The sequence below is a fragment of the Girardinichthys multiradiatus genome, chromosome 1, assembly GCF_021462225.1.
Source record: "Girardinichthys multiradiatus isolate DD_20200921_A chromosome 1, DD_fGirMul_XY1, whole genome shotgun sequence".
NCBI lineage: Eukaryota > Metazoa > Chordata > Actinopteri > Cyprinodontiformes > Goodeidae > Girardinichthys > Girardinichthys multiradiatus.
Window position 1 is genome coordinate 47,693,914 of NC_061794.1, and position 27,171 is coordinate 47,721,084.

Consider the following 27,171-nt stretch of genomic DNA (forward strand, 5'->3'; position numbering starts at 1 on the left):
CCTGATCCAAACATGTCTCCTCTCTGCATTCTGACTGGGAAAAAACTGTGATTCCTGTCTGTTTGTGGGCAGCAAGCCATGGACACGCTGGGGTTTCCTCCAGAGGAAAAGTACGGCTGCTATAAAATCGTTGGAGCCATCATGCACTTTGGGAACATGAAGTTCAAGAAGAAACAGAGAGAAGAGCAGGCCGAAGCTGAAGGAACAGAAAGTAGGACAGGTTTATTTTCTCGTTAACCGGATGTAAGATGTGTGCTAATTTAGGGCTAAATCTGGTTTATTTTAAGGATATTACAGATAAGGCCTGAGAGATGGAGCAACCATCAGCTGATTTTCTGTATCATGTCAGGTTTTCAGCTAACAGCTCTGTGGGAATTATCTTGTTGGAGCTGAAATCCTATTTTCTGTCAGTTGCATTAACTTTGGGATTTTATATCAAATTAGCCAAAGAAATATGAACAAATTGTGTCTTTGTGACAAAACTGCAGGTAAAGATTCTTTTTAACACCGGTTTTTATTTGAATCACTGGTTCTTCTGTTGGGTTTTAGAGCATGTTGAAGCCTGGGTGATTAATAGGTCAGAGCTGATTGGCTAAAACGGTCTGGAAATGAACTGAAAATGAGTCCTAAGTTACTCTGGACTCTGCTGCCAGCAAAGTCCTCCAGTGTAGAGAAAGACACAGAAGAAGAAGTGAAATTTGAACACAGATGTTTAAAATAAACAGGAAAACCCTGTTTACCCTCCTGGTGGTTTAGTGGCTGATGTCCAGTTTGTTCAGATCTCCATCATGACATCTATGTGTTGGAGACCCAAAAATAAGCGTAGACAGAACTGAATCTCTCCTCAAAGCTCAACATCTTTTTCCCAGAATGATGTCCAGAAACATTTAGTTTGTGTTTTTTTATGGGTCTATCTTCAGGTGCCGACAAGGCAGCATACCTGATGGGCATCAGCTCCTCTGAGCTGCTGAAAGGACTCCTGAACCCCAGAGTCAAAGTTGGAAATGAGTTCATAGTAAAAGGGCAGACAGTAGAGCAGGTAACCAGGTGATCCGTCACAGATTTATTAAGAACTGGATTTAAAATGACGGGTCGTTGTTTGTGTCCAACTGCAGGTGAACTACACAGTGGCAGCTCTGGCCAAAGCCACCTACGACCGTATGTTCAACTGGTTGGTGGGTCGGATCAACTCGTCTTTGTACACCGCTCTTCCTCGTCAGTACTTCATCGGAGTCCTCGACATTGCTGGATTCGAAATCTTTGAGGTAAAGAAAAAAACAAGACCATCATGAACCTTTGATTCTAGATGGCATCGAGGAACATTTCGAGGAGCCCATATTTTCAGGGTGCAAAGCCTCCATGTAGAAAATCAAAGCATGATCAGCAGATTTAGTTTGATTAAAAGAAACTGAAGTTTTACCAAACACTCTAACCTGGTCTTCACCAAAAGAGCTGACAGATCATAAAGAAGATGGTTTTTATTCTGCTCCTGACACTGTGAGAAGTTCTGACTGATGTATGAACACACTGTTCACTAAAGACAAACAGCTTAACCTCCTGTTGGATTCCTCCTGATGGTTTTTAGGCTTACCTTCTCTTCTAAATGTTGGGCAGATGCTGGTTCTTACATTTCAATAGTTCCTCTGACACCAGGACCTCCTGTCCTGTCCTTTACTGGTTCTTTATCATCTCTGCTAAGTTTCACAGGTTTGTGAAACTTATTTTCCTATTTTCCTACCTTCAAAGAAAAAGCATGACATATCCCATGGCAGGTAGAGGTACTGGAGATTACTGAGTTTGAGGACCACCCTTCAAAGCTCTGAGTTGTAGGAATCTTTGTCAGTAAAAAATATTATTTTATTTTTCTGAAGCTCCATTAAATATCTGAACAGTTCATCATGTTTTCACTCCTGGCTTCAAAGCTGCTCTTCAGAAACATCTGCAAATATCACGTGTACGTTTTCCCACAGCTCAACAGCTTTGAACAGTTGTGTATCAACTTCACCAACGAGAAGCTGCAGCAGTATTTCAACCATCACATGTTCATCCTGGAGCAGGAGGAGTACAAGACCGAAGGGATAGAGTGGACCTTCATAGACTTCGGTCTGGACCTGCAGGCCTGCATTGACCTCATTGAGAGGGTGAGTCTGGTTGTTACATGGAGGATAAATGTCAAATACAGTCTCCATGCCAACACAGTCAACTAGTTTTGTTTGTGTGTGAAGCCAATGGGAATTCTGTCCATCATGGAGGAGGAATGCATGTTCCCCAAGGCCACGGACCACAGCTTAAAAACCAAACTGTATGACTACCATCTGGGGAAATCACCCAACTTCCTGCGCCCACGGCCCGACAAAAAGCGGAAATATGAGACCCACTTTGAGGTGGTCCACTACGCTGGAGTGGTGAGTACCTGGTACCGTTCTTTCCCAGTTGGTGTCACTTCAGAGCTAGAACTGGGTGTCCTATTATAAGGTTTACGGTTGGATCTTTGTTCAGAATACAGCAGTTTTGGATGGATGGATGGATGGATCTCCTAACATAAACTCTGCTGTGTGGAACGTAGGTTCCCTACAACATCACAGGCTGGCTGGACAAGAACAGAGATCCTCTCAATGAGACGGTGGTCGCTCTCTTCCAGAAATCCTCCAACAAACTGATGGCTGGGATTTTTGAGAACTACATCTGCTCTGAGACAGGTACCCTGGAGTCTCTGATGGTAATTTACCAGCTCACAAACAACCAGTAACATGCAGCAACTATAAATAAGACTGTGGTCAATTCTCCTGGTGACCAGGAGCTGGTGACCAGAAGGGCGAAACCAAACAGAGGAAGAGGAAAGCTGCATCCTTCCAGACAGCTTCACAGCTGCACAAGGTGACTCAGACAGATGTGAGAAGACTATACCTGATTATTGCTGTTGTTTGAAGAGAGAAAAAGCTTAATGGCATTATTCATTCGTATAAAACAACATTAAAATTTGGCCCATGTTGCATCTCATCTGATTTGGTTCACATCCACAAGATGGCTGCTGGTCATTGTTTCTCTGCCAGGAATAAGATGGTTTTACTTTTCTGACAAAATCACCAGATAATTTACAGATCTGCCATTCATTGTTTCAGAGGAGCCTGATATTAACTGAAGCTCACCAGAACCGTTTAAAAGACAACATGAATTCTGAAGGATCTGAGTCTCAATAATGGTTCCTTCTCACTGGATGAAGGTGCTTCCCCAATGCGTTATGAGACGTGACATCATCAGTATATCCATCCATCGGTCCATCCATCCACCCACCCATCCATCCATCGGTCCATCCATCCATCCATCCATCCATCCATCCATCGGTCCATCCATCCATCCATCCATCGGTCCATCCACCCATCCATCCACCCACCCATCCATCCATCGGTCCATCCATCCATCCATCCATCCACCCATCCATCCATCGGTCCATCCATCCACCCACCCATCCATCCATCCATCCGTCCATCCATCCATCGGTCCATCCATCCACCCACCCATCCATCCATCGGTCCATCCATCCACCCACCCATCCATCCATCGGTCCATCCGTCCATCCATCCATCCATCCATCCATCGGTCCATCCATCCATCCATCCATCCATCCATCGGTCCATCCACCCATCCATCCACCCACCCATCCATCCATCGGTCCATCCATCCATCCATCCATCCATCCATCCATCCATCGGTCCATCCATCCATCCATCCATCCATCCATCCATCGGTCCATCCATCCATCCATCCATCCATCGGTCCATCCATCCATCCATCCATCCATCCATCCACCCACCCATCCATCCATTGGTCCATCCATCCACCCACCCATCCATCCATCCATCCATCCATCCATCCATCCATCCATCCATCCATCCATCGGTCCATCCATCCATCCATCCATCCATCCATCCATCCATCCATCCATCGGTCCATCCATCCATCCATCCATCCATCGGTCCATCCATCCATCCATCCATCCATCCATCCATCCACCCACCCATCCATCCATTGGTCCATCCATCCACCCACCCATCCATCCATCCATCCATCCATCCATCCATCCATCCATCCATCCATCGGTCCATCCATCCACACATGAATGAAACCTGGTTGATCACCCTGTGAACATACGTCAACAGGTGGAGTCAGAATGAATCCTACAGATTTCTGTGAGCAGTATGGGAGTTCCTGGAGTGGAGAGCATCAGTTATTATTTTCAGCTCCCTCATGAGATCCTTTTGGGTTGATCTCAGAGCAGCCATAGTGGGAAGCTCTGGCATAAAAAGCACTCACTTGGGGTTCTGTGGACCCAGTGTGGACCCAATGTGGCTGTAGCCTTGGTGTAAAAAATGACCAAGGACATGGATGGTCTTCACAAGGTCTTGTTAGGTCCTCTTAGCTTTCCACCAGGTGTCATAAAGCTGGAGATCTTCCCTACCGTTCTTAGCATGCTCAAAACCTCATTGGAGACGATGTTGCGGTTTATTATTGTGGTGGTACCGAATCAGGTTCATGGGTGGAGCATGGGGGACGGGTGGTGGTTGTTTGGGGACAGCAGCGGCAGCTTAGTCCTAAAATGTGTTTTTTTTAAAGAAGACCATGAAGCAGGACTGGTCATACTGGTTTTGTGAGACACAATGAGGCTCAAAATGCTACAACTTCACATCAGGACTCTGACTTGTTGTAATAGAACCACCACAAACTGCTATAAAGTTTCCTTTTGTTTGATTAATATCAGGAAAACCTGAACAAGCTGATGGCCAACCTCCGCAGCACTCAGCCTCACTTTGTTCGCTGCATAATCCCAAACGAGAGCAAGAGTCCAGGTAAATGAATCAGGATTCTCTGTTGTATCACCAGTTACTGAAATGATTCTGGTTAATTCTGGTCAACACTGGATCTGAGGACCCTCATCATTCTGGGAATGAAGCATTATCTGGCTGAACATCTGTTGAATCACTTAGACAAGCGTTCTGGGATAATGTATTAATTACTGCTAAGTCGACCCAGTATGTGTTTCCCAGGTGTGATGGATCCCTTCCTGGTCCTCCATCAGCTGAGGTGTAACGGGGTCCTGGAGGGGATCAGGATTTGCAGGAAGGGTTTTCCAAACCGAATCGTTTATGCCGACTTTAAACAGCGGTAAGTCCCAAAACCCAATACAGAAACACCGAGTTAAAACTTGGATTCCCTTGTCATATTTTTACACTTTCTTAACTGTGGACCTACCTGACATCTGTTAAAGTGGTTGTGATCAGTAGCTCTTCAGGCTTTAGGAAGATTGTTTTTAATGGTGCTATGTTGACACATAACAGACAAATGATAAAAGATCCAGCTTTAAATTTGATCTTTGGGTTCTTTGTTACCGGCACCTGCCACAAAGATATGGTTTTTAACAGGTCTTTGGTTTAATCCATGATTTATTGGCTGGAAACTTGAGATGATGGCAAAATCAAGGATGGTGGAACTCTCTGGTTCTGTCAGGTCTTCGTTGGGTTTTTTTCCTGTTTATTAAAGGCATCTTCTTGCACCGGATTTTCCTGTCAGTTATCGCATCCTGAACCCGTGTGCGATCCCAGAGGACTCGTACATGGACAGTAGGAAGGCTGCAGAGAAGCTGATGGGATCTCTGGACATAGATCACTCCCAGTACAAGTTCGGACACACAAAGGTACAACAAACTAACCCAGATCCCAGTTTGATGGAAACAAATGATTTAGTGACCCCGCCTCTTCTTTGTCTGCCCCACTCTTCTTCAGGTTTTCTTTAAGGCTGGCTTGTTGGGACTGTTGGAGGACATGAGGGACAGCCGTCTGTCCCACATCATCACCACGGTTCAGGCCAAATGCAGAGGGAAGTTGATGAGGCTGGAACTTCAGGAGCTGAGGCTGAAAAGGTCAATATGGAATGTTTAGGAACCTAATGTCCTGCTTCCTGTAGCTACGTGGCAGACGAACTCCATGTTTCAAATTAAACATTTATGTGTAAACATCCACGTTTTTGCTGTTTCAGCCAGTTCTTGTAAAGCCTGGATCGGATTTCAAGGAGAAGGACACACAGATATCATCAGGATGTTCGGGTTTCTAAGGCTGTAAAAACTGTTGATAGTTTCCATTCTTCTTGTCAGAGATGCCTCAATGGTGATCCAGTTCAACCTCAGGGCCTTCTTCTCGGTCCGAACCTGGCCGTGGATGATGTTGTTCTATAAACTCCGCCCACTGTTGAAGAGTGCCCAGGTGGAGAAGGAACTGGCTGCTCTGAAGGAGGACTTCGCCAAGTTAAAGGAAGCATTTGAAAGGTCTGATGATTCATTACACACTAAGATGAGACATTTGGGGAAGTTCTCTGATGGTTGGACTTTTTTCCATCAGGTCGGAGGTAAAACGGCTGGAGGCTGAGCAGCGGCAGGTGGTTCTGGTCCAAGAGAAAAAAGATCAGGCTCTGCAGCTTCAAGCTGTAAGAAACATAATCAAATAGAAATCATCACAGAGGTCATCTCTGTAGCTGCGGCTGTTATCTTCATCTTAACTTTAGTTTTCTGGTTCTTAAAAATCATTATTTGTTCTTAGACTCCACTTCTTCTTGTTTCTGTGACTCATCTAACAACCACGGTGGCCTGGGGGGGTTAAAGTCAACCAGCTGTCTTGGAGCTGCTAGGAGAAGTGGTCACAGACCTGAGAAGTGCAGGGTGGAGGACAGCAGATCTTCATTAGATCCTGCTCTCATTCCCTGGATTCTTAGTGCTGCCATCATTTATTTCAGCAGGTGTCAAACAGAATGTATCTGGTTTCAGAACCAAATAACCTGAACCGCTAAGTAGAGAAGCACCTTTTTGGCATTTTGTCCAACAATAAGAAAATTCTTTTTGTCCAACTTATTGTATCTGTTGGATAAATTAAAGTCCAAACTTAGAGCTGGAACTCTTTTTGTCTCTGAGAAACGTAAGACTAGTTTAATGTCTGAGCAGAAAATAACTGAAAGTCTTGGTCCACCTCAAAGCCAGATTTCAACGTTCTTTGTTTAACATTTTTCTTCAGATTTTAATTGATCTTTGGACTTATTTTCAGTCCAGTTCTGTTAGCTGAATGATTCCAGTATTATGTCCAAAATATGAGCAAAGTGGACAAAAAAGGAAAGAAATACTGTAGATTAAAATAAAAAAAAACAGCTGGATTATAAAATATGGACATCCAGTTCAGAAACAAATATTTATAGAAATCACCCAAAAACACAAACTGAATACTTTTGACTCTAATGTGATTCTGAAGCATTTTCATCCAATCTGTCGGGTTTTTAACCCGAGGAATAAAACTGAGACGAAGAAGAGTAGCAGACTCTGAAGATCCTGATGGAAACTGCTGTGAACGGAGAAGCTGAGGCGATGAAGAGGAAAATGATCTTTAGACACATAAAAACAGAGAAAAACTGAATCCTCATCAACTCTGAACGTATGCAGTGAAAAAGTATTTGCGCCCTTGCACATCTTTAGTATTTTCTTTTAAAGATAACCTGAATAAATAATACATTTCTTTTATTATCTTATTTATTAAGGGGTAAAAATGATCCAAACCAACAAGGCCTGATTACTACCAGACCTGTAGACTAAACATATCAAATAAATAGAACCTGTCTGACAACATGAAGTAGGCTTAAATATATATAAAAAAAAGTACAGATGAGAAACTAGAAGATTAACAGGGTTATTTTAAAGGTTTTGGGAGCTCCAGAGAGCCACAGTGAGAACTATTATCCACACATAGAGAGGACATGGAACAGTGGAGAACCTTCCCAGGACTGTTCTTGAGTTAACAATGAAGCCAAAACCACTGCTGACCAAAAACCAGACCCGTGTTTACCGAGAAACATCTGGATAATCCCAAAATATTCTGTGGACTGATAAAACAGATATGGACCTTTTCAGAAGAACCCTTATAATGAAAATTATTCCTCTGAAAACATTTAGAAGCTGCACTGAAACTGAGAGAAGCAGCCAAAGTCCAAAGAAAAACTCTTCAGAAAGCCTGGAGATCTGCTGGTCAGGAGGGGTTTTTCCTGTATTAAGTATATTTTTTATCCTAATTATCCAGGAGCAGGACAACCTGATGGACGCAGAGGACCGCTGTAATCAGCTAATCCAGTCTAAAATCTCTCTGGAGTCAAAGCTGAAGGAGATGAAGGAGCGTTTGGAGGATGAAGAGGAGGTGAGTGCTAACCTGATGTCCAAGAAGCGTCAGCTAGAGGACGAAGTGCTGTCACTGAAGAGAGTCTTGGACGACCTGGAGATGACGCTGGCAAAAGTGGAGAAAGAGCGACACAGTGTTGAGAACAAGGTGTGGCACCACACAGCTGCCTTCTTCAGCTGCTTTCCTTCACACAGACTGAAACATCTCCTTTCTTCTGTGCAGGTGAAGAACTTGACCAATGAAATGAGTTCTCTGGATGAATCCATCGCTTCCCTGAGCAGAGAGAAAGCTGCTCTGGTGGAGGCTCACCAGCAGGTGCTGATCGATCTTCAAGCTCAGGAGGACAAGGTCAACATGCTGGCAAAGGTTAAAGCTCGGCTGGAGCAGCAATTGGATAACGTAAGAAAAGATCTGCCTCATAATTCAAACTCCAACATTAAAGCAACAAAACTGAAGAGATTCAGGGTAATCTAGGAGCACAGATACAAATTAAAGTTCAGAGCTTAGATTTAAAGGACAGCTGTTCATCCAAACTCTTGGTGGTTCATCTACTTTGTTCCTAAACCAGGCCAATGTTCTGCTGTGTCCTTCTTGCAGGTTGAAACCTCATTAGAGCAGGAGAAGAGGGCTCGAGGTGACCTAGAGCGAACTAAGAGGAAGCTCGAGGGGGATCTGAAGCTATCCATGGACTTGGTGAAGGACTTGGAGAACCAAAGGGAAGAGCTGGAGGAGAGACTGAAGAAGTAAGACCGGCTGTTCAGTAATCATTATGTTGAAAGAAACTGGACATTTTTACCTGTGGTCAAAAACTAAGGTTTATGATTTCTCCTGCACTCCTTCAAAGAAAAGATTTTGAGTTGGGTCAATTTCATGAAAAGTTGGATGACGAGAAGACTTTGAGTGTTCAGCTTCAGAAGAAGATGAAAGAGCTTCAGGTGGGTCAGAGGACTGAACGTGTCGAGATGAACCTGCTCTGAATTGTGAAGCTTCAGGATGGTTTGGCTGTTCCTGCAGACTCGTATCGAGGAGCTGGAGGAGGTACTGGAGGCGGAGCGGGCGTGCCGTGTCAAAGTTGAACGTCAGAGGAACGACATCGCCAAGGAACTGGAGGAGCTGGGAGAGAAGCTGGAGGAGGCAGGAGGAGCTTCTTTGGCTCAGATTGCACTCTACAGGTGGTTCACCTCATTGAGTTTTCCATTAAGGTATCATTTCATAATTCATCAACCCAACAGAACGGCTGGTCATCTGAATGGCAAACTGAAAGCTTCTTGAAGGACCCAGAAAAGCTTAGAAGTAACAGATGTGTTTCATGGCCAGGAAAAAACACTGGACCAGCTCCAAAGTTCTAGGACCAGTCATGGGAATGAGGGTGTCTAGTTCTGAAGGGTTTGGATTTCATTGCTGCTTTTGTGGAAATGGTTCGGCCATGTTTGGGTTGGAGAAGAGGGGTTCTGGGTAAGTCTATGGATCGTAGAACAGGGCATTGTTAGGTGAATTAAAGCAATCTCTGAGGTGATGACAGAGATGCACCAGATGGTCATGGTGAAGACAGAGCTGAGCTGAAAGCAAAGTCAATTTATGGTCCAGACTTCAGCTATGATCGTGAGCTCTGAGCTAAAATGAACTTCCTCTGCAGGATGGTTGGATGTACCCTCAGGGATTAGGTGTGGAGCTCAGATTGATTCTTCTCTGATACAAGACCGTCTGAGATGGTTTGAGCAGCTGCCTTCTGGACACGCTCCAAAGGGGGTCCTTCAGACAACTCAGAGTAGACCATCAGAGCAGAACTAGGGCTCACTGGAGAGATTACATCTCCCAAGTGGTTTGGGAATGGCTCAGATTTACCTGGATGAGTTTGAGGAGGTAGCTGGTAAATGGAGACCTGGGTAACTCAGCTAAAGCACTTTCCTGTGTTTCGGTCTCAGATAAGAAATAAACGATGAAAGCATAGATGGAAGGTTTTTTATCAAAGAGATAAAATAGTTAACAGAACACCTAGTTTCAAGTTTAATAAAGATGCCCGACATTCGTGGAATATTGGAAAACTGCTCATCTAAAGCTGCATGTGTCTGTTTGCAGAGAGGTGCTGGGATTGTTTCCACAAACTTTAGTCCTTGTTTTAAACAGGAAGCAGGAGGCGGACGTCCAAAAGATGCGGCGGGAGCTGGAGGAGGCAGGGCTTCACCATGAGACGATAGCTGCCAGTCTGAGGAAGAAGCACTCGGACATGGTGGCAGAGCTCAGTGAGCAGATAGACACTCTGCAACGAGTCAAACAGAAACTGGAGAAGGAAAAGGTCGAGATTCGCCTGGAGGCCGACGACCTGTCTGTTAACGTGGAGCAGCTCAACCGAGCAAAGGTGCAACCACAACATGAACAACTCCATATCTTTGGTTTGGTTCTGCTAAGCTTGGAAAACTAGTTCAGTGAAGTCTTCTGTAAAAACCTCCAGAAATGCTTCTAATCTTTTTAATACCAATAAAAGGTCCAACACAAAGAAGGTTTATAGAAATACGAGCTGATGGAAATCCAAGTACAGAAACGGATCCAGATTCAGATTCGTTTGTTTCAGGATCCATTAGAAAGTTACTTTTGATTAATAGTCTTTGTGTGTGCAGGGGGCAGCTGAGAAGATGTGCAGGGTTTATGAAGACCAGCTGAATGAAAGCAGGAGCAGAGCAGATGAGCTGCAGAGACAACTGGCTGAAGCTTCTGCTCAGAAAGCACGAGCACTAACAGAAACTGGTGAACCACAAACATTCACAAATACTGTTTCACTTTGTTTTTACTTACACACCAAACATCTATCCTGAATTATGTTCTACCTCAAGCCATGAAACAGTTTGAACCTTCAATAAAACCTTTTTACTCAAACTGAAGACCAAGGTTACAGCCTGATATCTCCACAGGCTTTCAGACTCCACAGGATCCTAAAATAATCAGTAGGAGCTGCGGTTATTTGACAGCGCAGCAGAAGAAAAGCAATAAGTAAATGTGAGTTCGGTGGTTGGTGGTGCCAAGTGAGGAGGTGTTTTCTACAGAAAGGTAGACATGAACTTCCATTCTCTGATAGTTTCCACTGGCTCGTTCTATCCTTGTGGAACCTGGATAATGGCAATCTGGACTGGATCTACCTGTGAGTAGGAAAGGCACACAAATACGATGTTGGTAATGGCAGCAGAATTTTCAGTGCTGCTGTGGCGATCTCTGTGTATTCTGCCATAACTTTAATCCAGAACACTGGAAGACATGTTTTCTCAAACATACGTTTAAGGCTGTCATCATTTGCAATCTCCAGCAGATGTTCTTCTTCTTGCATCAACATGCTGGATTCACATGGGTTGTTGACTAATGGGTCACAGATCCATTCCTTGGCTGTTCGTGGGTCTTTGGTGGTTGGGAAGCGGCGCTCAAACTATTTCAAAAGCAAGGCCAGGTGATCATGCACCAGCTAGGAGAATGTAGGCAGGGGCTCAGCCTCTTCCAAAATCCCCACTAATGTTTGAATACGTTAAATATTCCTCTGTTCTTCCCCACAAGTCCAGTTTGCTTTAAAAGCAGCTATTTCATCTGCCAGCCTGAAGACAGGTGTCATTTTCTCCTTAAGTGGTAGATTGAATTCAATAAGCAGGTTGAATATGTCGCACATATAAGCAAGTTTTGCGAGCCGTTCCTTGTCACCCAGATGTGCTGCCAGCAGTGACTTTTTTCTGAGAGAAATCTCGGCAGCAGCTCTCATAATTCAATCACTCTGGCCAATGATCTCCCTTGGGATAACCATCTTATGTCTGTGTAGAAGAGAAGGCTGTCCTTCGCACCCACCTGCTCACAGGGCTGTTCGAACAGACGCCAGTTAAGGTCTCTGATGTGGTTCATAACTTTAACGCCATCATTCAAAACGTTCCGGTGGCATTATTCGGCTAGTCAGCGCTTGCTTGTGAATGACACAATGCATAGACTCACATTGAGGTCCAACCTCCTTAGTCCCAACAGGTAAACCAGACAGCCATCCAGTCATGGCAGCATATGCTGACACAAATGACCATTTCAGTTTTTCTAATATCTACTCATCTAGCGACTTGAGTAGTTCTGGGGCTTTGGTCTTGGTTGGTGGCACATGACATTTCCTCACGCGTATTCTCCTGATAACGACATCACTCATAAACGAGTAGTGTTGCCTTGTTGTCATTACCTGTAGGCTTGTCAACCTGGAGTGTGTACCAAGGTGATGTACTTATCCTCTCCAACAATTGTGTCTCAACGTCCTCTGGTATTTCCTCTATGCACCGAGTGGCGGTGAAAGAGGCACCTGTGCTATCTTTTGAACCACGGCCTCTCCTAAGAGGTCACGGCTAATGTCTTTGAAGAAGAGCAGGATCAGTTCTTCACTAGTAGTGAAAGGCTTCTTAGCCTTCGCAATATGGCGAGCCTCCAAGTATGATGCTTTCAGTGCACCTGCATGTGTTGTTGTGGTGGCCCTCAGTAATTGCTTCTCTCCTTCTTTTTCACGTGTTTTTCTGTAAAATACTCTAAAGTCTGGTCTTTTAATACAGAATGCTTGGTCGCCAAGTGGACGCTGCATATTGTGCAGAATGGGCTTGTGATAAATCTATATTTTAAGTAGGACTCCTGGTTTTGTCTGTTAAATGAAGCTTGCTTTCTTTGGTCATGGGCCTTTCCCTTCTCAAAGAAACTTTCCAAAAACAATAGTTTTTTCCTCATTTTGTTAGCTTGTGTGTTTAATTTCAGCGGTAATGAATCAATGCAGTCATAGACTGATGTAACAGAGAGAATCTGGACATTTTTCAAAATAAAACATCATCCAGGCTAAAATAATAAACCGCAAATAGTGTAATTTGTTTATTCTTTCTGTGTGGCCTGGTAGGAAATGACCCACGGACCGGTATGGGTCCAGGGCCCGGTGGTTTGGGTCCGCTGCTGTAGGCGGATCAGAATAAATTTGGACTGGAATAAAATGTAATCAAGCCCCAGCTGTACTCTTCTTCTAATATTTTTTCCTTTTGCGTTGTCAGCTGAGTACAGCCGGCGTCTAGAGGAGCGGGAGGCCCTGATTGGTCAGCTGCAGCGCTCCAAGGCTAACCTTAGCCAGGACACTGAGAATCTGAAGAAGCAACTGGAGGAGGACAGCAAGGTAATCCTGAGCTGATCCCAATGTGTTTCCTGATACAATGTTCTGTGACTTGAAGTTTTAAAGCGAACCAACCAGAAACAACGTAGGAGTCTTCATGCAGTATGAGAATCATGGTGTGTATCTATGCTGAAGGCTCGGGTGGCTCTGGCTCATGTCGTGCAAGCGTCCCGCCATGACTGCGGTCTGCTGAAGGAGCAGCTGGAGGAGGAGCAGGAAGCCAAAGCTGAACTGCAGAAGGCGTTAACTAAAGCAAACAGTCAGCTGGTCCAGTGGAGAGCCAAGTATGAGACAGAAGCTGTGCTGAAGATAGAGGAGCTGGAAGATGCAAAGTAAGATGACAGAAACTGTCACTATGTAGTCCAATTCTAACCCAGTCCAGCCTGAAAGTAACTGAGTGTTCAGATTATACAGTTTCAGGGCCGGGGATCACTGAATATACAGCCTTTAAGGGGAAAACTGAACATTTTTATTGTTTTAGTTCATTAGAGATATGGTATAGCTGGAATTTAAGGGATAGTTTGTATATTCCTGTAATATTTTTTAGATCATTGAGGATTCTTGTCAAACAACCCAAGTTACTCCATCTACAGATCAGGGATGACAGAGGACGTTCTTTTACTGGGAACAATTGATTTGATGTTGATTGAGGTACGATGGGATAGGAAGTTATATGGGTTCTGGTGTGAGCCTCGGCTTCAACCAGAGATCCACTATCTTCATGTGTTCCTGAGACCACACGATGGAGCCCAATTGGATCAGAGTAACTGCAGTAACAAAGGCATTGCTCCGGTCTGCTGTGCTGAAACTTATAGTTAAGACCTACAGGATGTCTTAAATATAAGGCGAATAATTTTACCGTATCAGGGGATCTCATAGTAGAGCTGCTGCTCTCCTGTGGTGAAAGAACTCAGCTGAGATAATTCAGGCATCTGATTTGGATGCTTTCTTTTGGTATTTTCTGGGCAGATCCCACTGAGAGAAGAACCAGGGGAATCCAGAGGTTGCTGAAAGAACTTGGGAATGCCCTTTATCCACCCATCTATTTTCTATATCCATTTAATCCATGCATGGCTGCTGAAGGCACTGGTGCATATCTCTAATGGTCAACCCTGGATAGGTTGCCAGTCCATCTCAGAGCAGCACAGACACAGAAACCATAAATTCACACACTCAAGCCTAGGACTAGTTGACTGTGGGGTGTTATCTGGAGTACCTGGAGAAAACCCAAGCATGCATGGAGACAACATGTAAATTAAACATGCAGAGTGAAGAGATTAAACCCAGAAGCTTCTGGCTGCTACGCAAAGGTGTTAAAAACTGTGCAGCCTCCTAACTCATGTTTTAATGATTTGTTTTAATGTTTGCAGGAAGAAGTTAGTGGTGAAACTGCAGACTGCGGAAGAAGCCATGGAGGCAGCTCAGGTTAAATGTTCCTCATTGGAGAAAACCAAGCAGCGTCTGCAGGCTGAGGTCGATGACCTTGCAGCAGAACTGGAGCGCGCCAAAGCTGCAAATCTGGCTCTAGACAAGAAGCAGCAAAACTTTGACAAGGTTGGTCCAGACATAAAAACCTGACTCTCTACAGGCTCTGTTGCCTGAAAAGTGGAATGTGGACAGGAAGATAAGCTTGTTTCTGATGTCTGAGGCAGCTGCTGAGTGACTGGAGGCTGAAGTTTGAGGAAAGTCAGCTGGACCTGGAGGCATCTCAGAAAGAGTCTCGCAGTCTGAGCACAGAGCTGTTCAAACTGAAGAGCAGCTATGAAGAGGCCCTGGATCATCTGGAGACGGTTAAACGAGAAAACAAAAACCTGCAAGGTATCTTCATGACGCCGGTCCAATGGACCTGGTCTTGTCTTGTTAGGTTACCAGATGTTATCCAGATGGAAAATTTGCTTTTCAACACAAACATTAGCAGGCAACTTTTCCACTAAATGTGTTTCTACAACAATTTGATATAATAAAGTAAAACAAATAGAAAATGTTGTGTATTTTAGAAGCTGACCGTGAGAAAACAGAAACAGTTCAGGACAGGAGAAGTTTCCTTCCATGTGTGTCTTCCACTGATGTTTGTAAATCTAACAGAGCAGAACATCCCTGATCTTCAGTCAGTTATTTTCTACCGCTTATTCCATAGTGGGTCGCGGGGGAGCTGGTGCCTATCTCCAGCAGTCTATGGGCGAGAGGCGGGGTACACCCTGGACAGGTCGCCAGTCCATCACAGGGCAACACACAAACAACCAAGCACACACTCATTCATACACCTAAGGTCAATTTAAAGTGACCAATTAACCTAACAGGCATGTCTTTGGACTGTGGTTCTGTGGGAAACTGCACGGTGGCACAGTTGGTAGCACTGTTGCCTTGCAGCAAGAATGTCCTGGGTTCGATTCCCGGCCGGGGGTCTTTCTGCATGGAGTTTGCATGTTCTCCCCGTGCATGCGTGAGTTCTCACCGGGTACTCCGGCTTCCTCCCACAGTCCAAAGACATGCCTGTTAGGTTGGTTGGTTCATCTAAATTGCCCTTAGGTGTATGAATGAGTGTGTGCTTGGTTGTATGTGTGTTGCCTTGTGATGGGCTGGCGACCAGGGTGTACCCTGCCTTTCGCCCATAGACTGCTGGAGATAGGCACCAGCTCAACTGTGAGCTGTGATCCCTGATCTTATTACTTAAAATCAGCGGAAACCTCTCCTATCATGTCAACTTTTCCAGAGGAAGTCCTGGAGCTGACAGACCAGATAAGTGAGGAAGGGAAGACCATCCATGAACTGGAGAGGATGAAGAAGATCCTTGATGTGGAGAAAAGCAACATCAGAGCTGCTCTGGAAGAAGCAGAGGTAAGATTCCTCCTTAGTTCAAATATCTGTGAACTGACCTGTCAACTAAACAGATTGTCCTTCCACCTCTGAACCAACCAGGGCACGCTGGAACACGAAGAGGGCAAGAATATAAGAGTCCAGATGGAGCTGCAGCAGATCCGGAACGAGATAGACCGAAAGATTGCAGAGAAAGATGGAGAGATTGAGGCCCTCAGGTACCAAACGACTTGGAGGCGTAAAAAACAAGCAACTCAGAAACCACATTTGTTGTGGTTCTGCTGAAACTGAAGGAGAAACAAGTTGCACAGAACCCAAAAGCATAGGAGCATCAAGTCTGAAAATGAGTTGGGAGAGGATTAGGAACATCATACATACACTTTGAGCCTCTGATGGACACTAACCAGCATTCAATTTCTACTCCGATGTAGAACTAGAAAGCTCCTGAAGTTGGAATTCCTAACCTGAACTTTGGAAGTCTCTTGATTATTCAAACTTTAAAATGCGTTATGGTTGCCCTGCATGTAAAGATAGTGATCATTGTTTAAAGGGAACCTGTTGAGATGTAATTCTGACAGTTTGTATTTCAAACAATCAATGACCCAGTTCTGTACAACATCTGTGAGCAACAATCACCAAGCCCCACTGGTCCACATCTGTCTCAGATCCAGACAAATAAACCACGTCCTCAGTCTCCTGCAGGTCCTTGCCGAGCACTGACAGGAGCTCTTATAGCCAGTCCACAGCAATCCTTCCCTGGAAGTCCCACAGAGACGATCATGGAGAGAACCTCTCCATGAACCTCTGCTGCAGGTCCAACTAACTGTTTAGCCACAGAGGCAGAAAATGTGGAAATGATACTGATGCATCCAATCAGGATGATCTGACCCACTGCGTTCCACTTCCAAGGGAGGACTCAACTGGTGTCCAAAGGAACTCTCTTCCTTTCGGGAGGCAGCAGCTCATCCAGTGTTTTCGTATCCATCTCACTGCTGGAGAGTTTCTCAAGGTGTACTTTCACCATGCAGTCTCCACAGTCAGACCGTCTCCACTGGGAAACGGTCTGACTTTGGAGACAATCCCAAATGATAACTGGTCATCAGCCAATAATCAAGTCATTTCGTGGCATCATGCGCTAATAAAACCGTCCTTGTGATATAAAGCTGCTGAAGGAAACGGTGAACAGTCAGATCCACAGTTTTCCTTTCTCCACCAGGCGGAACCACCAGCGCTCTCTGGACAGCATGCAAGCCAGTTTGGAGGCAGAGAGGCGCAGTCACAGCGAGGCGGTTCGTCTGAAAAAGAAGATGGAGTCGGACCTGAACGAGATGGAGGTTCAGTTAGCATACGCCAACCGTCAGGCAGCTGAGAGCCAGAAGATCATCAGGCACCTGCAGACACAGGTAATCTCACCTGATCAGGTGGTAATCTGCAGCGACTGGCAGGAACGAGGCCATGCCGGAGATATTCCAGGTGTCCGTTAGTGGGGGATCTAAGTCTTTCAGTCTCTTGTCATGGATCAGAACAGGTTTTTAGCTTCCTTCTTTGTTCCTGTTTCCATCACTGGGTCTGCTGCAGGTCAAAGAGCAGCAGGTGGAGCTGGAGGATAAAGTGCAGTTGGCCAATCAGCTCCAAGAGCAGATTGTTCTGTTGGAGCGCCGCTGTTTACTGATTACAGCAGAGGAGGCGGAGCTAAGAGGGATCCTGGAACAGACAGACCGCGCCCAGAAGATGGCGGAAAACGAGCTGCTGGAGGCCTCCGAGAGAGTCAACCTGCTCGCTGCTCAGGTACGTCTACAGGTACAATGTAGAAACATGTGACCATCTGCAGTGCAACAGATTTATGGACTGATCTGAGCTTCCTGTGTTCCAGAACGCAGGTCTGCTGAACCAGAAGAGAAAGTTGGAGATGGATCTGTCTCTGCTGACAGGAGAGGCGGATGAGGCGATGCAGGAGAGTCGTAGGGCTGAAGAGAAAGCTAAGAAGGCCATCAGTGATGTCAGTCCTGACCTCTGAGCCTAGGATCAGTTCAAATCTAACAGAGCAGCAGATTATTTCATGCTTGTTTCTGCAAACATTCATCTTGTAGTAGAAGAACACCAGAACATCACACACACCCATCGTTCACAGGCTGAAGGCTGTCTGGGGGAGTTTTGGGGGAGTCGTACCTAAATCTTGTGAACATTGTTGTTGTTTCACCAGGCTGCTCTGATGGCTGAGGAGCTGAAGAAGGAGCAGGACAGCAGCAGCGTGCTGGAAAGGATGAAGAAGAACATGGAGTCCACAGTAAAAGGTGCATGAGTGCTTCTCCAATGGTCACTGAAGAAGAAGCTTATATTGAAGATGTCTTTTTTACAGTTTTGCTGCCAGTGATTCATTTAAATAGTATTTTCTGCTGGCACCGCCTCTTCTGCTGAGGTTCCTCAAAAATGCAGAACTTCTTAGTACTTTATTCTTCTTAACTTGAAGGACTGCAGCTCTTTTTGAAAACAGGCAGAACCCCCAGACTTGCTGGAGAAAACTTGTAGGTCCACAATAAACTTTAACTCAAACATTAAAACTTCATATTTTTATCTTGGATTTTTTGATGTGCAGATTTTTATCTGCTTGGTCTTTTAAAAATATGTTTCTTTTTTAATAAAGAACATGAAAATCTAAATGAGACAAAAGGTTTCAGTGCAGTAGGTTGATGCTAGGGAAAGATAAAGGGATTAAAAATGTATTTAGAATTTCATAAATTAAAATCTGAAACTTAATCACAAACTAAACAAATTTTGTGGTAAAATAAAGAGAAATATTCTAGATTCTCTGTTCTGCTACTGTCAGTTTATAAGCTTGTGTTCTGAACTTTTAATTTCAGTCCGTAGTGGACAATAAAACAATTTTAGCTTTTTTGCATATATTAAAGTTTAAACCATTTTCTGATTTCTTTTCCCAGCTCCTAAACACACGTTGACTTGTTTCGTGTTTTCCTGACAGAGCTGCAGGTCAAACTGGACGAGGCTGAGCAAACGGCTCAGAAGGGAGGAAAGAAGCAGCTTCATAAACTGGACACAAGGGTGAGTGGAGGTCATTGTTGGTTCCTATCAGTGAAAACCCTGAAGCATAACTGAATATTTGTGTACCATTAATGGTACACAGTGCCTGGAAACTCACAAATTCTGATCAGATCTAACAGCAGCGGTGCTGTACGCAGGTCCGGGAGCTTCAGATGGATCTGGTGGAGGAGAGAAAGAGGAGTGAGGAGTATCAGAAGGGACTTCGACACTATGAGAGGAGAGTCAAAGAGCTGATGTACCAGGTCTGAGCCGCCTCCTGCTACACCTGATGTTCTGTTGGTTCTGTGCTTTACTGGTTCTGTGCTCCTGCAGTCAGAGGAGGACAGGAAAACTTTACTGAGGATGCAGGAGCTGATCGAGAAGCTTCAGACTAAAGCCAAGAGCTACAAGAGACAAGCTGAGGATGCTGTAAGTCTTTAAAACACCAACCTGATTTAAAGCTGCTGGTATTCTCAGATATCAGAGCGCTTTTATTCTGAAACATCAGCAGGGATCTAAACAACTGCAGCTCAGCCATCCTGTAATTGGCCAGGGTTGTGATATTTTCACATATTTAAAGATGTTACTAAATTCAACATCAGAGACCTGCTGGAAAAGGTGAAAGCTTCTCCCTAGAAGGCCTGGAATGATGGCCTTCTGCACCAGAGTCACAACACTGAGTAAACCTTTCCCTCACTTTGGAAGTAAGAATCATTGTTCTCCAGCAAGGCGCAGGCTTTACCGCAGTGTTTGGACTGTAAAGAAAGAATACAACTTTATGTGTAAACAAGAGTGTTATTCTTCATTCGGCCCCCAGGAGGTGCAGGTGAGCAACACCGCTGTACGTTTCAGAAGAATCCAGCAGAATCTGGAAGATGCTGAGGAGAGAGCCGACACCGCGGAGACGACAGTCAACAAGCTGCGGGTTCGAGTCCATGAACAAAGCACCACGGTGGCTTTGGTGAGTCCCACTCAGAGCAATTTAGATTTAGGTTTCATTTTATTTATTGTGATGTTTGTGTTTCTGCAGATCACCGAGTGAGGCGAAGCATCCTCCATCATCATCATCATCATCAGTGTGTTGTCTTGATCTTAATATCTTATTTTAATTCTGCTTTCAATTATCTTTTTTAATTCTTTCTGCTGAATGATCAGATATTTTCCTCTTTGAGGTGATCCCTGCTTTGTACTTTGGTTCGGGTTCATTTTCCTGCTCCTGCAGAGCTTTTGTTTCCAGGTAATAAACCTTATTTATCGGTGTTTTACCAGCTTGGGTCATGGTTCCTGCTGTTCCTAAAAGGAAAATGGGTCGCAGAGCATTCAGCTGTCAGCCTCCTGTCTTCAGTCTGAGCTGCAGCTTTGGTGTATTCAGTTAAAATGTGCTGTGATCCCCCCCCCACAACAAACACTTTGCTCCACCTGTACAGTTTGGCATTCAACACTTTATTCACAGACTAAAATCAGCGATCAGTGTATCCACAGGTCAGTGGGTGGCTGTAACAACCATCTATCACTCAAAGTGCTCTGCAGTTTGTCCTTCTGTGCCCGTCCAGTCAGAACCGGGTCCATTCTTTACAAATAAAAACATCTAAACTTTTAGATACATTCAAACACAGTCGGGGTTGGTGTCAGACGGGAAGAACTGATAACAAACTGAGACTGACTGAATTCACACAGGAAAGAAAGAAAATCCACCAACAGTTTGAAGCTGAAGCTTCTGCTGGAAGATAAAAACCAGCAGGTTCAGGTCTCTAAGTCACATATTAATAACTTCCATTCAACCTCTGGGTCAGATTCTCCTCCAACTGGAAATGATTGAGCCCAACGTTTACCTTTATAGATCCGAACAAAATGATTAAATCAGTAAAAACACAACAAGCATAGAGCTGCATTTTGTCCCTGTTAGAATCAAATGTTTAGATGAGGTGGGCTGATGGACCCCACCTGATGGACCTCACCTGATGGACCCCACCTGATGGACCTCACCTGATGGACCTCACCTGATGGACCCCACCTGATGGACCCCACCTGATGGACCCCACCTGATGGACCCCACCTGATGGACCTCACCTGATGGACCTCACCTGATGGACCTCACCTGATGGACCCCACCTGATGGACCCCACCTGATGGACCCCACCTGATGGACTGCACCTGTGATGGCTTTTTAACCCTGCAGCTGCTGCAGTTTTATTCATCAGGTCTGAAGATGTCAGAGTCAAAAATAATAACCACTGATATTCTGCTGTAAACAAATATATTCTGGATTCAATAACAGATAAAAAAGTAAAAGGACATTTGTTGTGTCACTGAATACAATTTTTACCTAAAATCTATTTAACTTTAACATGTATTTGAATGAGCTGCACGGTGGAACAGCTGGCAGTGCTGGTGTCTTGCTTGGCCTCTTTCTGCATGGAGTTTGCATGTTCTCCCTGTGCATGTGTGGGTTCTCTCAGGGTACCCCAGCTTCCTCCCACAGTCCAAAGACATGACTGTTAGGTTAACCACTGGAAAAAGATACCAGCACCCTGTGACCCTGCATGATGAGCAGATATAGACGATGGATTTTAATGTGGATAAAAGCAACAGACTATATAGTAAGTGCTCTCGATTTAAAAACCAGGTTGAATTAATTTTTCTAAAGCCAAAAGGGCCAAAATGGGCCTTTACTACAGAGAATAAATAAAACATGTTAAGTTTTGTTTCATTAAAAGGAACACGAGGCACCTGCTCACTATAAGGGACAAACCGGCAGATTAAAAGGACCATGTAACAGTTCTGCTCTGTTTGGTTCAGAAACATAGAACTTTTTCCAAGATGTGGGAACAAAAAAGGTTTGAACAGTTTCCTCTGCGACAGACAGAACTGTCTGTTAAAGAAGCATCTACAGCATCATAAAGTGATCACTACATCCATTACATCTCCTGCTGGACACTGAAGGCAAAAGACTTAAACATGAGTCACTGTACTATCTGCACATCTCTTCTTATTGTTGGAGGTTTGGACCTTCATATCTCAGCCATCCTTTCCATCAGAACCATTACCAAAAGGAGGGCTTTATCTGGCTCAGTTATCATTTTTATCCCTTCTCCAGTTCTTCCACAATCACAATTTAAGTTTCAGGATTTTCCCACAAAATGTTCAGGTTCTGACCCGGTGAAATATACAGAGCGTTTTGGATTTAACCTCCTTTCATGGCCACAGTTTCTTCATCCAATCATAGGTTCTTCTGTCTCCTTCCACCCAGGGTGTCTCTCACTACTGGAGGACTTAGTTTTCCGTCGAATCAGAGCCCAGAGTGAAGAGACACGCCCACACAGCTCTGAATGGTTCTGTAGAAACCGAACCTGCAGGTTCTATTTCTACGGTGGCCGACAGGTGCAAACGTGTAGCAAACAGCTAAAGGCGCAACAACGGCCGAAAACGGTGGTAACAAATGAGTGATGCAAACTCCAAAACACACAAACACAAAAATCCAACGCAAAGAAAAACGCTGCAATCACAGCATAAAGAAGCAAAGGGAAAAATGCAGCAAAAATAAAAGCTAAGTTAAGAAAATCTGCAAACTCGCTCCACAAAACAAGTGCACCAGACCATTAGGGGGAGTCGATCACTAATAATACCGACGTAAATATGCTGCTGTTCTTTAACATTGTAAAATGTTACAACCACTTACTTAAAAAAGACATGAAGGAAGACGGACCTTCTCTGTTGCGTTGTTTTTTGTGTTTGCAGCATTTTCGCCGTTTGCTGCTTGCTTGAACCTGTCGGTTCCCCATCCAGGGAACGTCCGTCCCACAAAGACCTACATGTTAGGACACCAGAGGGTTTGGAGTCTCATAGGCTAACAATGTTTCTGATATGATGCTGTGACCCAGAAAAGGAGGGAATCGCCGTAGCAACCACGACTCAGCCTTTTCCAAGTCTGAGGTTCTTCAATAACTCATCAGCTTCTGGTTCCTGACAGAGCTAACAGGAAAAGCTGATGTATGTTGAATTTAAAGAAAAATCAACAGCAACTTCACATTGTCATGAAGGCATTGTGGGAAATGTAGGAAAACCAAGAATTAAAACTGCAGACAAATTTCCTGCCGAACAGAGGAGGAATATTTCTATATTTTATGGACCAGAATCTATATTTTCTTCTATGTGTTACATCTGAACTAATTAATTACTGAACAGAAACTATTTTAATTATGAATGTGTTCTCTGTATGAAGACATGTGAAGTTGACAGGTAGGACTTTCCTGTGTGAATCCATTTTTCATCCTCACCATCTGTACTTTCATCAACCCCAAGGAGAAAACTGAGGAGGAGGAAGGTGACTGGATGGTTAAAAAGCAAAAGAAAAACAGACAAAAAATGAGTTATCATCATCATCATCATCACTGAGTCCTCTCTATGATTGGCTCATGAGAAATCCAGAGACTCCTCCTCCACTCAGAAAGGTTCATGTCGTTATCGTCCTCTTGGGGCGGCAGCAGTATCACACCATGGGAACTGTAGTTGGTCACCTGGTTAGTACAACTGTAGATCTGTCATCAGGAATGCTTTCGGTCACCATGGTAACAACAGTAAAGTTAAAGGAGGAAGTCAAATGACCACATTAGTGGTGACATCAGACATGAACTGGTCCTTTAACGTCTTTGCAAACTGTTAGACTAAATACAAACACATGACATGAAGGTGGCCAATGGGAAGCCATCTGAGGAGGAGGAGGACAAAGTATTTTGGCTCATCTTTTTAAAAAGAAGAAACCTGTTTTCTCACATTGAACTAAAAATCAAAGAAGATAAAATAACTAAATTAATTAAACCCCCAAAGAAACGAGCGCGAGGAATTTATCTGGCAGCGTTGTCTCCAACGTGTCATTGAAAACCACCTGGAAGGAAAAACGCAGGGAAAATGGACTTTTAAATGTTAAAAACAAATCTCCTCCACCTCCTCATGTTTCTCCTTCCCCTGGCTCCTCCACCCAGAGCCTTCCTCCTCCTCTTCAGAGAGACAGCAGCAGCCTGGGGGAGAGGAGGAAGAGGAGGGAGGAGCAGATGATAAAGAGGTGCGTTGAGCATTTCCTCCCAGCATCTCTCCAAGTTGTGTCACAAAAATTGCAGAAGCTGATTGGCTGACGGCTGGGGTAGGGGCGTGGTGGTCGATCTGTGATGTCACCTCAATGACGGCGTTGTCCTCCTTCAGACGGCTGCGGTGGGTGGAGTCTGGAGCTGGTGTCAGCCAATCAGGAAGCTTAGCCCTTCCAGCCATCCCAGATTGGACCACTGACACAAAACACAGAAAGAACGTTCTGCGTTAAACCTTGCAGGCCGGTGTTTGTGTCGGGTGTTAAAGACGACTGAGGCGCATGCAGGAGGAGGTGGAAACATGCAGCCACATACAGAATCTGAAACCCAAATACGATTGTTAGGGCAACTGTGGGCTCATACAGTAGACAGACCCAGAAAACAGCGCAACAATAAAACCCATCGTTATGAACCCAGGAAGTCTTCAGTGTTCAGGTGCAGACTCTAGAAAGAATACAAGTAGAAGTGAAATTTGCTCTATTTTTCCTAATGTTCTGCCAACGTTCTCTGCTTAGTTGCTTCTCTGGATTCTTGAAGCAGATTAAACTTATTAAATGCTAACAAACATGCCCAAAAAAGTCAAGCAGATGCAGCGATCTGCACCTTTTTCTGAGTCATGATGCTGTTGTTCACATGAAAGTAGCTCCTCACAGAGGAGAACATTCCTGCTCTGTATCTGTATCTTCTGCGGTGTCACAATTACCACAGCTTTCAGCAGAATGTAGTATCAACTCTGTTGACTGGGTGCATGCTTGAATACTAAAATAACAGAAATAAAGTCAGATTCTTAAGTTACAATAACAGCCATCAATTCTTCTCAGTGAAATATCCAAACCCTCAAAGTTTGCACTCAGTGTCTGCTGAGCTGTGTGCATGTAGCACATATATGGGGCCTGGAGTAACGTCCAGTTTTAGGAACATGACTGTTTCCTAATGACCATTTTCATTCTGCCATGTATAAATCAATGATGTGGACTTGTGCTCTTCTGATGGAAACCATTGACCCTTTCTAACCTGACCGCTAATTATGTCTTTGGCTAAAGGACCCAAATGATGAAGATCTTTTTCTATGACAGTTGAATTTTATTCATAATAAATCAGATTCATTCTAAGGGTGGAATTAAATAAAATTGTTTTTTAATAAAGTAATAATTTAAGGATGTGCACAGGTCTGTAATCACGTTAATTTACCTTTTTAACCTGGTCCTAACAGATGGGTTCGTTTTATAAAGAGCTCATATTTTAACAGAGGTGTGGAAACTTGTGGGCATGACGAGGTCACGCTCGGTACACTGTTGCTTTTTATCATCCCACTCCACTCCTGCAGCGAAGCGTTGAGAAGAACGGACTCTCAGCATCACCTAATTTCCCAAACCTACTATGAACTTCAGATCTCAGTGGAAATGTGACCCATTAGGGATGAAATAAATGATGAAGGAATCTGTGGTACAAATGTTCTCTTCTTCTGTATGATGAAGATGTTACAAGTCAGGCTGGAGAATTAGTCCAAGCTGCTGTTTGCTGTAGTGACCAATAAACTTTAGTGGAAACAGGAGTTAAAATGAGCTTTAATGAGACAGACAGGATGGAGGTTCCTGCAGGAAGCTGCATGCAGGCCAAACACAGCAGAGAACACAGAGGAAGACTCACAGCGTTCGGGATGATGAAGGTTTCTTCACTTTCGGCCACTTCCTCCTCTCAAACAGCCTGATGCAACAAACACACACACACACACACACAGTTACACACTCAGACTAACACACTGTCTGCACCAGCAGCCCTCAGAGCTCTGTCAGGAAACCATGCAGCATTCAGCGCAGAACCAAAGAGTATGTGTGTGTTCAGGTGTGTGTACCTGTAGTCATCAAAGCTGCCATGAGCCCGCCCTCCTGCTGAAAAGATAATCTGATTGGTTAATGAGCAAAGGCTCCTGGAAAAAAGCCCAACCTGATTATATCTGAACTCAAGTTAACGAAGGTGGCCTGAACGCACCACCAGCAGCTGAGCCTGTTTCACCATCCTGTAGACGCAGCAACTTTAATGTGAAATTATTCTGGTTTCTAAAGCACAAACAGCTGGATTCTCTGGTTAAATCTATCTGTTCAGTATTCTCCGTAGAAAGCCCGGCAACCCTACGGAGGAAGCTCATTTCAGCCGCTTGTATCCGTGATCTCGTTCTTTCGGTCATGACCCGAAGTTCATGGCCATAGGTGAGGGTAGGAACGTAGACCGACCGGTAAATCGAGAGCTTCACTTTTCAGCTCAGTTCTCTTTTCACCACAACGGACCGGCACAGAACCCCCATTACTGTGGCAGCCGCACCGATCCGTCTGTCGATCTCCCGCTCCATTCTTCCCTCACTCGTGAACAAGACCCCAAGATACTTAAACTCCTCCACTTGAGGCAGGAACTCCCCTCCAACCTGAAGAGGACAAGCCACCCTTTTCCGGTCGAGAACCATGGCCTCGGACTTGGAGGAGCTGATCCTCATCCCAGCCGCTTCACACTCGGCTGCGAACCGCCACAGTGCATGCTGTAGGTCTTGGCTAGAGGGGGCCAGCAGGACCACGTCATCTGCAAAAAGTAGAGACGAAATCCACTGGTCCCCAAACCAATACCCTGGCATAGGCCTTACCAGGGAGGCTGAGGAGTGTGATCCCCCTGTAGTTGGAACACATCCTCCGGTTACCCTCCTTATGAAGGGGGACCACCACCCCAGTCTGCCAGTCCAGAGGCACTGTCCCCGACCGCCACGCAATGTTGAAGAGGCGTGTCAACCATGACAGCCCAACAACATCCAGAGACTTGAGGTACTCAGGGTGGATCTCATCCAACCCTGAAGCCTTGCCACCATGGAGCTTTTTAACCACTTCGGTGACTT

At 44.7% G+C, this 27,171-nt stretch overlaps 2 protein-coding genes across 10 annotated transcripts in view; one reads left to right on the top strand and one right to left on the bottom strand.

Annotated features, from left to right (window-relative positions):
* LOC124870370 (myosin-7B-like) overlaps positions 1-20,477 on the top strand; it is a 34,417-nt gene extending 13,940 nt beyond the window's left edge. The window contains exons 12-46 of the mRNA XM_047369023.1: positions 73-211; positions 921-1,039; positions 1,116-1,265; positions 1,971-2,141; positions 2,226-2,405; positions 2,567-2,699; positions 2,798-2,877; positions 4,760-4,847; positions 5,046-5,163; positions 5,569-5,692; positions 5,781-5,917; positions 6,149-6,319; positions 6,393-6,477; positions 8,109-8,351; positions 8,427-8,603; positions 8,802-8,947; positions 9,049-9,139; positions 9,219-9,376; positions 10,332-10,563; positions 10,823-10,949; positions 13,238-13,356; positions 13,489-13,685; positions 14,724-14,907; positions 15,006-15,171; positions 16,067-16,191; positions 16,273-16,388; positions 17,387-17,573; positions 17,749-17,958; positions 18,044-18,169; positions 18,374-18,464; positions 19,151-19,230; positions 19,368-19,472; positions 19,543-19,638; positions 20,027-20,170; positions 20,240-20,477. Coding sequence (XP_047224979.1) covers positions 73-211; positions 921-1,039; positions 1,116-1,265; positions 1,971-2,141; positions 2,226-2,405; positions 2,567-2,699; positions 2,798-2,877; positions 4,760-4,847; positions 5,046-5,163; positions 5,569-5,692; positions 5,781-5,917; positions 6,149-6,319; positions 6,393-6,477; positions 8,109-8,351; positions 8,427-8,603; positions 8,802-8,947; positions 9,049-9,139; positions 9,219-9,376; positions 10,332-10,563; positions 10,823-10,949; positions 13,238-13,356; positions 13,489-13,685; positions 14,724-14,907; positions 15,006-15,171; positions 16,067-16,191; positions 16,273-16,388; positions 17,387-17,573; positions 17,749-17,958; positions 18,044-18,169; positions 18,374-18,464; positions 19,151-19,230; positions 19,368-19,472; positions 19,543-19,638; positions 20,027-20,170; positions 20,240-20,251 — 4,827 coding nt within the window. The 3' untranslated portion in view covers positions 20,252-20,477. The remainder of the gene's footprint in view (positions 1-72; positions 212-920; positions 1,040-1,115; positions 1,266-1,970; positions 2,142-2,225; positions 2,406-2,566; positions 2,700-2,797; positions 2,878-4,759; positions 4,848-5,045; positions 5,164-5,568; positions 5,693-5,780; positions 5,918-6,148; positions 6,320-6,392; positions 6,478-8,108; positions 8,352-8,426; positions 8,604-8,801; positions 8,948-9,048; positions 9,140-9,218; positions 9,377-10,331; positions 10,564-10,822; positions 10,950-13,237; positions 13,357-13,488; positions 13,686-14,723; positions 14,908-15,005; positions 15,172-16,066; positions 16,192-16,272; positions 16,389-17,386; positions 17,574-17,748; positions 17,959-18,043; positions 18,170-18,373; positions 18,465-19,150; positions 19,231-19,367; positions 19,473-19,542; positions 19,639-20,026; positions 20,171-20,239) is intronic.
* Positions 20,478-20,631: 154 nt separating this feature from the next.
* Positions 20,632-27,171, bottom strand: part of LOC124870379 (extracellular sulfatase Sulf-2-like) — an 88,708-nt gene continuing 82,168 nt past the window's right edge. For 4 of the 9 annotated variants that reach the window (XM_047369033.1, XM_047369040.1, XM_047369052.1 and 1 more), the window contains one exon: positions 20,632-24,488. In XM_047369033.1, the coding sequence (XP_047224989.1) occupies positions 24,133-24,488 (356 nt within the window). In that variant the 3' untranslated portion in view covers positions 20,632-24,132. Of the gene's footprint in view, positions 24,489-25,940; positions 25,998-26,145; positions 26,183-27,171 lie in introns of all 9 variants that reach the window. The other 5 variants (XM_047369070.1, XM_047369063.1, XR_007038761.1 and 2 more) reach the window with 5 other exon arrangements.